This window comes from Ptychodera flava, chromosome 19 (genome assembly GCF_041260155.1).
Source record: "Ptychodera flava strain L36383 chromosome 19, AS_Pfla_20210202, whole genome shotgun sequence".
Classification (NCBI taxonomy): domain Eukaryota; kingdom Metazoa; phylum Hemichordata; class Enteropneusta; family Ptychoderidae; genus Ptychodera; species Ptychodera flava.
This window is the reverse complement of record NC_091946.1, coordinates 15314886-15330432: the sequence shown is the minus strand read 5'-3', so window position 1 is coordinate 15330432 and position 15547 is coordinate 15314886. Positions and strand designations below refer to the sequence as shown.

Here is a 15547-nt window from a genome sequence, read left to right as displayed (position 1 = left end):
GTACAAGATGTGACATCTTAAGGTCTATTATCCTATCAAAATTGAAGCGTAAAGAACTTGTGATTACTGAGTTATGCATATATATGCATATTCAAGGTCAAAGGTCATCAAGGTCACGTGACATTTTGAAAAAAAACATTGTATTGCTAATTAATCCATATATGCCAAAATTCAGACCTCTAGCTCTATTGGCTTGCCCACAATTATATATGGGCATAATTAACGAGCCAAGGTCACGTGACATTTTGTCAAAAAATTGTATTGCTAAGGTATCCCTATATACCAAAAATCAGACCTCTAGCTCTATTCGCTCACTCAAAATTAGATATGTGCATAATTAATGAGGTACAATATGTGGCGTCATAAGGTGTCCCATCATACCGAATATGAAGGGTGTAGCACTTGTGGTTCCTGAGTTATGCACAAATATGTATATTTGAGGTCAAAGGTCATTGACATCACTTGACATTTTGTCAAAAAAATTGTATTGCTAAGTTATCCCTATATACCAAAAATCAGACCTCTAGCTCTATTGGCTCGCTCAAAATTAGATATGCACATAATTAATGAGGTACAATATGTGGCGTCATAAGGTGTCCCATCATACCAAATATGAAGGGTGTAGCATTAGTGATTACTGAGTTATGGACAAATATGTATATTTGAGGTTAAAGGTCACCAAGGTCACGTGACATTTTGTCAAAAAATTGTATTGCTAAGTTATCCATATATACCAAAAATCTGACCTCTAGCTCTATTGGCTCGCTCAAAATTAGATATGCACATAATTAATGAGGTACAATATGTGGCGTCATAGGGTGTCCCATCATACCATATATGAAAGGTTTACCACTTGTGGTTACTGAGTTATGGACAAATATGTATATTCGAGGTCAAAGGTCACCAAGGTCACATGACATTTTGTCAAAGTGTCTGAGATATCTGCGTGAACGGATGGACTCACGGACTGACATGACCCAATCTATGAGCCCCCTGGACTTTATCTGTGGGGACTAAAAACTGTGTCACTGCATCCTTTTTGCAATATGAATACGATGAGAAACTAAATTTTTATTTATCTTGGGAGCCTATGTACTGCCTTATACATGGGAGTCTATGGACTGCCTTATACATGGGAGTCTATGGACTTCCTTATACATGGGAGTCTATGGACTGCCTTATACATGGGAGTCTATGGACTGCCTTATACATGGGAGTCTATGGTCTGCCTTATACATGGGAGTCTATGGTCTGCCTTATACATGGGAGTCTATGGTCTGCCTTATACATGGGAGTCTATGGTCTGCCTTATACATGGGAGTCTATGGAGGTGAAAACTAAAAAGTCCTCTACCACGGCCAAATTTGATCGCATTGTGAAACAAATCGACGTGCATCTGTATGAGGTATGGTACTATCCTTGTACCAAGTTTGAACGAAATCGCTCCAGGCGTCTCTGAGATATCTGCGTGAACGGACGGACGGACGGACGCACGGACGCACGGACGCACGGACATGACCAAACCTATAAGTCCCCCCGGACGGTGTCCGTGGGGACTAAAAATGATAGAGAAAACAGTGTGAAAATCTCAGTAATACTTTATGGGTTGCCTGTGCCAGTGTGAAAATCTCAGTAATACTTTATGGGTTGCCTGTGCTTATACATGGGAGTCTATGGACTGCCTTATACATGGGGGTCTATGGAGGTGAAAACTAAAAAGTTCTCTAACACGGCCAAATTTGATCGCATTGTAAAACAAATCGAAGTGCATCTGTATGAGGTAGGGTACTATCCTTGAACCAAGTTTGAAAAAAATCGCTCCAGGCGTCTCTGAGATATCTGGGTGAACGGACGGACGGACGGACGCACGCACGCACACACGGACGGACGCACGGACATGACCAAACCTATAAGTCCCCCCGGACGGTGTCCGTGGGGACAAAAATTATAATGGGGTCGGGACACCTGCACTAGGCGAATATAGTCCCATGTTTGAGCTGTAATATATACTATATCATACTAGTATATTGATAGCGCAAACACTGCGATCTGATCGGTCGAGACCAGGAAATAAATATGGTTTATTCGCGGCAAAATAACACTGTTGGATGGGCACGAGCTCTCGACTAGAGAAAAATTCCCATTTTGACGTTTCACGTCGAATTTCAATTCAATATTGTGATAAACTAGCAATAAACCACCTCAGCACAAGGTATACAGTTCCATTTGACTAGTTCACTCCATATATTCACGCTCGTTATCGCTCGTGCACATATTATATGTCGTGAACCGGTAAAAATTTAGTGGCATACGGTTGCTGGTGTGTGGTTTATTAGCGGTGCACTTGTTTTTGCGCAGACATCTAGTGGTTGGCTACTATACATATACTAGTAGACGGCCTTATGCCTTTAACTTACATCACCATCTTTAATGCGGTATCTATGAAGCAATGTCATGGCATCAAATAAATGGTTGTAAGAGTCCTTGCCGATTTCCCACATACCGCCACCGTTCCTGTACAGACTCCCGTCTATCCATTTTGGGATCTCCCCTGTCGAAAAGAGATTCGATACAGTTACATGGGTGACATTACTAAGACTAGATAGACGTAATGATAACTAATCGATGCAAACAACAACAACAACAAATTTTGATGAGCTTGCTTATATAGTCCTTCAGTGACTATGTCACAAATCTCCTGCTAAATAACACTGAACAAAAAAACAAACCACCCTAACTAATAGACAACTAAATACCTTACCTTGTATTAACTGACTGGCTGGCTGTAGCTGACTCACAAACAGACTTAATAACAACTGACTGACCGACTTACCGTTTGACTTACCAACTTGACCATACTGGTACGAAGAAAACTTACTAACAAACAACTTGATGGACCGAGTGGCTGTCTGACTTACCAATTGTCAAACATTTCTGGTTTCTTAGAGCATGATGTGTTGAAAAAAGGTGACAAAATTTGCCGCCAAAATTTACATTAATGTTAAAAATGTTATGATTGAAATCCCTAAGTGAGGTCACTCAGAGGACATATCGACCACCTTTGAAAGAGGTCTGATTTTGGTCTTAAACAATAATTTTTGACTACGAAAACGGAAGTCAGGAATATTCCTTTAAAAATGCCATTTCATGCAGATGAGTAAGAAACATTGGCAGAAAAACACAAGTACTTATGTACTGGTAACGAACGCACAGGTTTTCAGAAAGCCTCTGAGTCGGTGTGCATTAGGGCCGACCCCTCGGTCGTAGGTGAGATCACTGTCCCGCCACAAATATTTTTGGACCAAGATGTCCGTTTTAATCGAGAATTTCAGATCGCACCAAGATGATAGTTTCTTTAAAAATATTGCACTGGACATAAAGATGGTACTTTGTTCGACAAAGCCTGACCAGCAACCTATTTAGCCAATAGCATTCAGTTTTATATTGCATGGTAACTACGGATATTGCGATACACAAGATAATGACATTCTACAAAGTGTGAACATTTCTACGTAAGTCGACTATCCAGAGTAACTCGTTATTTTACCGTGCAAAATTTTCCAATTCCGCGTTATTTAATATTATTTTGATAATCATTTCACAATATTGCTTACCATTTCCAACATGTAGAGCATCGGTTCTCCGAGTGGAAGTACCAAAAATTCGAATCCTTGTTATATTATATAATAGCAGTACGATCATTAAATGTCATCTTTTTTTAATTATACAAGCCTCACCTGTGTCGTGTGTGTGTGTGTGTGTGTATTACTTTACCCTGGCAATCTCTATATAATCACAGACAAAAGGAAAAAGGTTTGTCTGTGGTATAATATTTCAAAGAAAACAGACTATATCTGTCAATTACCCTCCCTAATCCTCTTTATAAATTGTTATACTGATCACCAGCGGCGGGGGGGGGGGGGTTATCACCCTCACCAATAAGTCGACAAGTTATTTGGTCAGCCCTCCCCCGTTGGCCATCGTGTTTGTCATAGGTGGAACAAATTAATGAAGGGAATTTGGGACGGTAATTACAGATATGGACTGTTTTCTTTGAAATATTATACCAAGGTAGCCAGGGTAAAGTAATAGACACACACAACACATGTAAAGCTTGTATAATTAAGAAAGTTAAATACATGACATTTATTGATCATAACTTCCAGACGAATACTGCTTTGAATACCCTGTATTGTAACCCTTTACCGACCTTGAGTACTGCTGTTATATAATACAGCAAGAATTCGAACTTTTGTTAGTTCCATCGGCATAAAATATTAAAAGTTGGAAACTCGTCAATGAATTTCATGCCAATCGTTCATTTTTAATCGACAGAGAGAGCATATTTAAGCGGAGGTACAACTAAAGATTTTAAGAGGGACAAACTTTATTACGTCGACGGTAATGTCAGCCCCTCCCCCGCCTGTCCGTAATTTACGATAATGGCTGCCTAATCTTGACACGCCATCTGTACAGATAAAACACCACTCAAATTCATGTAGCCGTGGGTATCAATACGGCTAGTTTTCAATCGGGTTCGAACCCACAACATATTGCATCAGTCGCCTAGCGGAGAGGCAACAGAGAGAACCGCTTGGCTTAATCTCCACTACCAAAACAGAGTGGTTCTGACTGAGACCGCTCCACACGTTGTAGAGTTCGTGAAGCACTCACGCACGCACGCACGCTCACTATACACATCACACATACAAACTTTATCGAAGCGAAGCAACGAATACATCGCTTTAACCGGGCGAACGATAACCTCGGGGACAATTCTGTCCACCAGCAGAGCTATCAACCCAGGATAGAAAATACGGCTAGTTTTCAATCGGGTTGGAACCCACAACATACGGCATCAGTCGCCTAGCGGAGAGGCAACAGAGAGAACCGCTCGGCTAAATCTGTACTCCCAAAAAAGAGTGGTTCAATAAATATGTGACAGATAAATTACGTCTGTCACATTTGGCATAAAGATAACACCTAGGAACGTCGGGTAAACGGCCATGGTGGTTAGATAGGTGTGTTCACACACTCTCCACAAACATATCTGAAGAGGGTATGTTGAATTAACCCTGTGGTAAATTACAGCCAGAGAGAGGGAGGGGGTCTCACATCATTGTCGACGTGAAGAATTTTGTCCCTCTCCAATATTTTGGTTCTAGCTCCGCCACAATATTAAACACGCTCTCTAAGTCGATGAAAAATCTAACGATTGCATATGTATGAAAATTTATTTAGCTTCACCGAGTTTCCAGCTTTGATTATTCATGCCATTGAACCTCGTAAATGCCGCGTATTATATATATATATATAGATATATATATATTACATGCCGCGTAATATATATATATATATATATATATATATATATATATATATATATATATTTAAAAACTATCTACTGTTGATTGACCAATCAGAGTGCTCAATTCAGGGTGTTTTATCTACTCGTAAAGCCTTGGTCACCAAATTCCAGAAACGAATGACAGCGCCGTAGTAAAGTACTGTCCAATCAAAAGTGAACATGTCATATTCTGTAGACATCTGGTACGTTTTAATATTCAAATTTGGTAACACAGCGGAAACCAGCTGCAATACAAAATCTGCTGTGCCCTAGGGCATTTATAAATGTGCCCTAGGGCATAAATAGAATGTTCCATTACATTGGAACGCTATTTCACAAATAAAAGTTTCAATTCATATCCTAAACATGTTACATTGACAAAGGGGACGGTTGACGTAAACACATTGAAAACGAAAATATATCAGTTAGGGGCGATAGTTTTTAAGTCGGATAAAACCCTCCTACTCGGGCTCTTCTGGTATATAAAGTCCAACGCTACGATAAATGTCTCGGCCTGCGGCCTCGACATTTTATCGATGGGTTGGACTTTATATACCAGAAGAGCCCTCCTACTCGGGCTTTATCCTATATATATATATATATATATATATATAGCATATATATATATATATATATATAATATATATATATATATATATATATATATATATATATATATATATATATATATATATAGCGTCCAGTGCTGCCGTAACCACGTTTGTTGAGAATTTGCGAGAATTAAGGCCGTACGATGGACCATATCAACTTTTCCTGTGTGCCACAGAGAGCAGCTGAGAATTCAAAAACTTTTTGCGTATTCTCTTTGTCAGGTTGCAACATTTGTTCCTGTCGTCAGCATTGGATTACTATCGATATTCTAAAAGTTACCTTCAGGAACAGATAGATAATCATTATACGAATCGAACTGACAGGCGCCTGTCTATACACAAAATTAGCAATTGACGCGCGGGACGTTTTTCGCCAAACTTGAACACATTTTAGCGAAATAAACTGCTCTTTGTTCACTTAAATGGAAAACACATTGTTTTGCTATGTAAAAATTTCAAAATAAGTTCCAATACGTCATAAATCAACATTTTGAACGCACTACTAGCGAAAATCGTCCTACGATGTCACCGTATCAACTGAGCGATAGCATTAACCACGGTATCGTACATTTATACGCGTAGTTTGGCCGATTGATAATACTTGTATGGTATGATACAATCATGGAAGTGCAAGACAGATCAGTCTGGTACATAACCTGCTCGGGTACTACAATGCAACCTTTTCTTCGCTTTTATAGCAACTACGTGCGGTCAAAGGACATTTCAGTGTAACGGGACCGCTATAGTCCGGCAGGGAAACAGGTGACTGGACTGACACTAGTAAATGCAAACAATGTCCACAACGTCGCTTGCACTTTTTACCCAAATGGATAAACAATGCCGTAAGCTTATGTCGCCGGCGGTGTTCGCCGTTCAATGTAAAAAGCTGCATTTGTATTGTCTAACACCGCTGTATCTTCAGCTTTTGAGCAAAGACAGAAAGGAAAATCTTGTCAACTTCAATCGAGAGCTAAAATAGTCATATTAAAGCTCCATAAGCTGTATCTTTTGGCTATTTTTTCAGAACTTTTGTTTTGTGGTTTCCCTACACTTTCTGCATTGAATCCCCAGACTGTAATTTAATGCCAAGTATTTAGCATATCAACACAACCTATATGAGTATAATCTTCATTGTTATTGTTGAAAATTGTATTCAAGTCCGGACTAGAATTCATTTGTAAACAATAAACAATGATCACTGCACATATACAAGCTGTGTTGACAAAAAGAATACTCAAAATTTCAGCATGACAAACAGATTAGGGTTAGACACGGTAGTTGATACACAGAAGCAGAATACTGAAAAAGTTGCCACAAGTTACAGCTTATATATACTGCCGACTATCGTTATATGCACAGTCCCCCCTCCACACGCTGTGATAAATAACAGGCGGGCGGCGGGCTCGGCTGCAACAGGTAATCTTGCATATCTTATTGTGGTACCATGGAGGTAGTACCAACAGATGAATGACTGTCGTTTACATAGATACAGGTATGACCAAGGCGAAAGTACATGCGATTTCGTCTGCACATTGCAGTGATAGACCTACGAGACGGCTGAATTGCGATGATGTCACGATGAACACAGAACACGATTGGAACTAATTTAGGATAATTGGATTTTCATATTTTTCAAATTTCTCAAAAGTGTTAGATGCCCTACAGCTGAATATTGCAATATTACAAATTACTCCTAAAAGCAAGTGTATTGGTTAAAAAGTAAAGCAGATGAGCTTATATTTGCAGATTAAACAGACATTACTTCACCATCCAATTATCCCAAATTAGTTCCAATCGTGTTACAGTAACATGTTAAGTCTACGTCGACTTTGTACACTTTTTCGTACAAAATGGCTGAGTAAAACATTCTGAGAAGCACGAGGCATTTCACATGTATTTCGCTAAAATCACGTGAAGTTTGGCGAAAAAAAAGTCCCAAGTTTCAACAGCCAACTTTTGTCTATTGAAAGGCGCCTGTCAGTAGCCGAATTATGTCTATTGACAGGCGTTGATACGACACCGTACAAGGTAAAGTGCAAAAAGACTGTGTAAAACATTTTGAGATGTATGGCGCAGTGTATCCGGTAAAAAATTAGCGAACGAGTCCCCCTTGTCAATAGCCAGAACCTTGGTATTGGATGTGGTACACTTTGGCCAAAAACGTCCTGCGTGTCAAAAGCCATTTTTGTCTGTTGACAGGTGCCTGTCAATAGCCATGGCCGTTTCAATAAGATCACATAAAAACTATATTTTTGATATTTAGTGCGTTAGGACTGCGCCCCATTGCCGACACTCATTTCTTCGGCGTGCAATTTCCGAATTCTTTCATGTACACCAAAGCGCGAGAGGAGGAACTTTGACGAAAATATATGTGTCTCAACAGTCTCAATAGCGACAAGGCACGGTAACACTGAAACTGACCCGTGTTTGATCAGGCAGAGTAGCCACTTATCCGAAAACAATGGTCCTTGACCGCTGCGTTTTGGTTATAACAACAGCTACTCACCTAGTGGATTGAGATATGTTTGTTTGACGCAACATGCTCACTAAGGAAGAGCCGCGCTTTTATGGACTGGTCAGTTTCTTCGGCCTGGAGGGGGCGGTGGATTATTTTTTGCGGACGTCAAAAAGTGGCTGACCCCCCGATTCCAACTTTCAAAAACAGGGTGACCACCCAATTCCAACTTAAAAAAAACACGGTGACTCCCCCCTTGCTGGCGACAAAGGTAAACTATAAATTCAACAAGTCATTGACAATGACACAGTCTCCACTTGTACTTTAATTACAAGTCCTCTGAGAGGAAAGAGTCCTCTTCATTAATTAGGTCTGTGATTAAAAATACTGCGATACAGATGGGGCTTAATGGCCAAAAATGAGTGTCATGGTGGTGAAAACATAAAACTAATGTAAGCCGCCAAACTAATTACCAAAGGTCATTAAAATGAATCAATTAGTACTTAATCGACAGGATGCTGCCAAACATTTTTGCATCCTATCCTAACACTGACAGATTATCACCGGTACCATATTTCATAAAGTTTGATGCAGTACTTTGAACATTCATCATAAAAACAAAAATCCATTATGTAAATGCAAACTAGCAATTAATTTATATATATAAATGATACCACTAAGTGTCAATTGATTTGTATTTACAACACTATGAGATCAAAATCTGTACCAAGTTTCATCAACCTTTCTAATTAGGAAAGTTCATTACATATGCAATTACAAATTAATTAACTTGACACTGATAAATGTCTTTTTCACTGTTAAAGCAATGTGAGCTTAACATCTGTACCAAGTTTCATGAAAGTTGATGCAGTATTTCTTGACATATCAGACTAATTACGAAAATTCAATAATTGACATAATACTGCTACATGCCGTCAAACAAATTGATGTGCATATATATGGCATAGGTCAATGTCCTTGTGCCAACTTTGAATGATACTGCTGGAAATATGTCTGATTTATAGCTCTGTACATGAAAAAAATCGTAACAAAATGGCCACCAGGCAGCAATTATATTGCATTGGACTGTGAAACCAATAGACATGCATATTTATAACATGAGAGGTCAATGTCCTTGTACCAACTTTGAAAAAAAAACCCTGGTCCAGTTGATACATATCCAAATTATGGCTCAGGACATGAACAAAATCATAACAAAATGGCCACAAGGCAGCCATATTGCATTGGATTGTGAAACCAATCGACATGCATATTTATGACATAGGTCAATGTCCTTGTACCAACTTTGAATAAAATCCGATGATACATGTCTGAGTTACGGCTAAGGACATGAAAAAATTGTAACAAAATGGCCGCCATTCGCTCATATTGGATCATATCGTGAAACAAATTGACGTGCATATGTATGATATAGGTCAATATCCTTGTACCAACTTTGAATAAAATTGGTTTAGATGTCCCTGAGTTATGGCTCTGTACATGACAAAATCATAACAAAATGGCCGCACAGCGACCATATTGGATCGTATGACAAAGCAAATCAATGCAGATATGCATGACATAGGTCAATGTCCTTGTACCAACTTTGAATAAAATCGGTTGAGACGTGCCTTAGTTATGGCTAAGGACATGAAAAAATTGTAACAAATGGCCGCCATGCGGCCATATTGGATCATACCATGAAACAAATTGACGTGCATATGTATGATATAGGTCAATATCCTTGTACTAATTTTGAATAAAATCGGTTGAGATGTCCCTGAGTTATGGCTCTGTACATGAAAAAATCATAACAAAATGGCCGCACAGCGACCATATTGGATCGTATCACAAAACAAATCAATGTGGATATGAATGACATAGGTCAATGTCCTTGTACCAACTTTGAATAAATCGGTTGAGACATGCCCGAGTTATGGCTCCGTACATGGAAAAATTGTAACAAAATGGCCGCCATGCGGCCATATTGGATCATATCATGAAACAAATTGACGTGCATATGTATGATATAGATCAATGTCCTTGTACCAACTTTGAATAAAATCGGTTGAGATGTCCCTGAGTTATGGCTCCGTACATGAAAAAATCGGAACAAAATGGCCGCATCGCGGCCATATTGGATCGTATCACAAAACAAATTGATGTGCATATGTATGACATATGAAGTAATCCTTGACCAAGTTTGAATGAAATCACTCCAGGCATCTCTGAGATATCTGCGTGAACGGACGCACGGACATGACGAAACCTATAGGTCCCGCCAGACAGTGTCCGTGGGGACTAATTACACAGTATATATATATATATATATATATATATATATATATATATATATATATATATATATATATATATATATATATATATATATATATATATATATAATAGTTGGAGTAGGGGGGTCAGTCACTTTTTGACGCCTGCAAAAAATAATCCACCGCCCCCCCCCCCCGTACCCAGGCCGAAGAAACTGACCTGTCTTTTGATCTGAAAGATCAAATGGGGTTTGAGTCTCCGCCTACTTCAGCTAGAACATGTTGTTTGGTTTCGCCTCAAATGCCAAACGATTGCGAATGCATACCCTTCGAGGAATAGTTTTTCTTATCCCAGTCTTACAAACATCTTAATTTAGAGATGTGTCCGTCTTTACTTCGTCGCTGTTGTTTAAGCGGCAGAACCAGGAATGCACAGAATCACATGGAGATAGAACGAGAGCTCCTTATGCCTTCATGACAGAATCAACAAGTGGGTATAGACGAAGCCACATCCACATTCTGTTTCTTCAGGATCAATTTTGCCATGTATTGCAGTAGGCCATAGACTCGCGGATCCGAAGCTCACCGCGGGGCGCGTGAAGAGTGCCAGGCTCCCCGCTTTCTTCCACGAATAATCCCCTTTGCGTCATTCTGCTTACCTCGTATTTTGGTTTTCATCGGGCTTCTGTGTTCTTCCTTCACCGTGTTGTAAAACACGCTCAGGTCGTATCTCTTCTCCGTGGCCGTCTTCGACATCTTTGCTTCTCCGACGCGAGGAGTACGTACACTACGAGAGTTCTCTTCTCCCACAAGAGAGATGCATCCAGATCTACCTGTAAATCGGCGGTCTGGGGGACAATGTGAAAGAACAATGCGTCACATGACTGAAATCCGTTGTTGACTATTTGTTCAAGATTGCTGGCATACAAATACAACGTCAGAGGCCATCATGGGAAGGTATTTCTGTGGATACGCTACTATAGACCCTGGGAGGGGTTACAGATATCTAAACTGATCATGATTAGGGACTGGTCAGTTTCTTCAGCCTGGGGGGGGGCGGTGGATTCATGGGGGGGTTGACTTTGGTGATAGGGGGGTCACCATGTTTTTGAAATGCCCAATAGGGGGGTCAGTGTGTTTTTGAATTTTGACACAGGCTCATCATTGCCTAAAATGCTAGTGTCAGCCACAAATTTCATCATTCAGTTGTATTTTTCGGCGCGCCCTTCGGGCGCGTAACTTAAATAATCAGTCATATTTTTCAGCACGCCCAACTTTAACATATCAAGCATACATATATCAGAGATATCTGTATGTTCAATATTTTTCAGCGTGCTCTTCAAGCTCATTACTTTAATATATCAGACATTTTTCAGCACGCCCTTCAGGTGCATGACTTTAATATACAAGGCATATATATATCAGAGATATCAGGATGTTTCATATTTTTCGGCGCGCCCTTCGGGCGCCATACTTTAATAAATCAGAGATATATGTCAGAGATATCTCGATGTTTGCTAAGTGAAAGTGTATACCGTTATGAAATATGCAATTCATATGAAAAGCATGACAAATTCCTGATACTGTTCTGTTCTCTCTATGAGAATCCAGTATGAGAAAGCAACATGCACTATTATTTCACAATATATATTTGATACAGTGACTTATTTTAGAGATAGAAAAATGACAAGATATCTTTCCTTCTCATTGATGCAACTGTTTTCCTTTGTGTCACAGGTTTTCTGTAGAAAGATGCTTTTTATGAACAAAATAACAGTTAAAAAGGGCAGTTTTTGTCATTATTAGCTGTGCTTTTATGGTTTCAATGTTACAAGAAAAGGTCCTCTCAGACACTGTGCACATCAGATTTGGCTAAAAAAGTTCTCTGTGGCTCCTCAGGAGATTTAATTTGATGGCTGGCAAGTCTTAATACCCATCAAAGTTTTTGATTCACTGCTTTTTCCTCTTTGATATTAATGATTGACATCCATTTCTGTACAACAGCTCAGGACATCTGCTTAAAGAGCATAGAATGTGTGAAATACATTCACAGCTCATTCAAAATACAGCTCATTCAAAATGTACTGTATTCAAACTTTAAGACTGACACTTTGAACATGTCATGTCAACAATTTCATTAAAACATAGAATGACTATTTAAAATATAACTATATGTAAAACATAATATATATATATATATATATATATATATATATATAATTTATGTCCACCTTTTGTTTTACCTATGTCGTGCGCGGGGGGGGGTCACCCTGTTTTCGAAATTTGGAATAGGGGGGTCACCCTGTTTTCAAAATTTGGAATAGGGGGGGTCAGCCACTTTTTGACGTCGGCAAAAAATAATCAACCGGCCCCCCCCCCAGGTCGAAGAAACTGACCAGTCCCTTATTATTTATTATCGTTAAGTTTTTATACACTCGCCTAGGAGGAGTACGAAGCACATCGCTATTTCTCTCTGCCGACGACCTCGATAAGCAGCGATGTGTTTCTCGCAACTCACGGCCCCTCCCGAGGTACTAAACGGACGCATGGATGTAAGTTGGCGGCATAAATAGGTGAAGGACTCACGCAAACCGATGAAAGACGGCGTCCTTTTTCTTGAATTATTGAGGGATATGTGAATTTCAGATTGGGACCACAACTGAGAGGTCAGCGATAATTTCGCGATAGTAAAGACGACGTTCTTTGTCATGTGTAAGGGGCCTGGCCGTGGCCAAAGGAAAAGTAAAGGGCTTTCTCGTTGAGGAGTAGAAAGAGGAAACTGGTGGGCAGAAGGCAAAATTTTTCGATATCATAGCTATCAGGGGAAAGAGCGAACAAATTACACTTTTCGCTAATGTTACACTAGAAGTTCACAGGTAAAAACACCCTTGGTCACAATGTCACAGCTCCACGGTCCCTCAGCAAACTCATACTTCAATTTCGACAGGTACTTGAATAGTGATATGAGTTGTGTTAATGAACTCTTCAATTATATCGCGGCCCCTTCGTGACACCCGTGCCGAACTTTGGAGTGAGATTTAAACATGATAAAACGAGTACGCAAAGATATGCGTCATTACGTAGACCATTGTGTTTAATTGCCATTACGTAAAAGCGCCAAGGGTAGTCTTATGATAACCGTCATGACACACGTGAGCATATGTCGCAGCGATGTCTGTCTGTCTGTGTGTCTGTCTGTCTGTGTACTCAATATCTCAAAACCCGCTCATCAGATCAGAATCAAATCTGATACATAGATTCAGTTTGCAAATGGCAAGAACTGATTAGTTTTTGGTGGGTGTGGCTTGCTTACTTTTTGCTCATTTGCATAATTAATGATTTTAGAAAAAACGGATATATATTGACAACAACTGCACACAATTTGATGAGATTCGCTACAAATGTTGATCACATCAAGATATATCAGCTGTGAAAGGTATGAAGGGGTGACATAAAAGATAATGGATAATTTGCATATTTAATGAACTTTCCTCATTAGGGATATATATCTGATTTGACTTGATAAAAATTGACAAAACTTGGTATGTATATTGAAGATACTATGATTTAACATTATTGAAAGTCATTAAGCATTTTTACTTCATTAAACTCTTAATTTGCATATTTAATGAACTTTTGAAATTAGGGATATTTATTTGAATTGACGTGAACAAAATTGATGAAACTTGCTATGTACATTAAAGATACTATGATCTAACATTTTTGAAAGTCATTAAGCATGTTTACTTCAGCCAAATACTTATTTGCATATTTAATAAACTTTCCTAATTAGATATATATATCTGAATTGACTTGACCAAAGTTAATGAAACTTGCTATGTACATTGAAGATACTATGATATATATTATTGAAAATCATTAAGCAATTTTACTTCAGCCAATTCCCTATTTACATATTTAATGAACTTCACTAATTAGGGATATATATCTGAATTGACTTGACTGAGGTTGATGAATCTTGCTACATATATTGAAGATACTATAAAACAACATTATTGAAAGTCATTAAACTTTTTTACTTCAGCCAATTCCTAATTTGCATATTTAATGAACTTTCCTAATTAGGGATATTTATCTGTATTGATTAGACCAAATTTGACGAAACTTGCTATGTACATTACAGATACTATGATACAACATTGAAAGTCATTAAGCATTTTTACTTTAGCCAATTCCTTATTTGCAAGTTTAATGAACTTTCCTAATTAAGGGTACTTATATGTCTTGGATAGACCAAAGTTGACGAATTGCTTTTTACATTAAATATATTATGATACGAGATTATTGAGAGTCATTTAACATTTTTACTTCAGCCAATTCCTAATTTGTATTTTAATGAGAACATTTCAGTCAATTCCTTATTTGCATAACACTTTCAATGAAGTTGCAAACATGTGGCGAAGGTTCAAATTTACACAAAACTGCAATATATAATGAAACACGTGAACATTTACAGTTCATATCTGGTTTGTCAAGAAACGGTTACTTTACCCCACAGGGCAGGACAAAGAATTGAGATTTCTAGCTCGATTTAAAAGAGACTTTGTAAGAAGAAATGCATAAACTAGTAGATCTTCATTTTCACTCACAGTTTCACTAAATTCCACCAAACATTTCCTGAGGCCGAAATTGATGAAAAATGTATAAATCGTGATTCATATGTTCAGCAAAAGATACAACCGAATTTGCACCTTATTTGATGCCTCTCATATCTGATTCTTATCTGCTGAGAATTGACTGTACAACGTATGCAAGGAATGCTTAAATGAAGAGGTTTTTGAGGCCGTTTTCCCATGACATTTGCCAAGTTGGAAGTCAAAAGCTTTACTGGAGACTT

At 38.6% G+C, this 15547-nt stretch overlaps 1 protein-coding gene across 1 annotated transcript in view; it reads right to left on the bottom strand.

Annotated features, from left to right (window-relative positions):
* LOC139118670 (carotenoid-cleaving dioxygenase, mitochondrial-like) overlaps window positions 1–15547 on the bottom strand; it is a 52584-nt gene that overhangs the window by 8862 nt on the left and 28175 nt on the right. Inside the window, exons 2-3 of the mRNA XM_070682088.1 lie at window positions 11349–11537; window positions 2418–2551 (exon numbers count right to left, since the gene is read on the bottom strand). Coding sequence (XP_070538189.1) covers window positions 2418–2551; window positions 11349–11537 — 323 coding nt within the window. The remainder of the gene's footprint in view (window positions 1–2417; window positions 2552–11348; window positions 11538–15547) is intronic.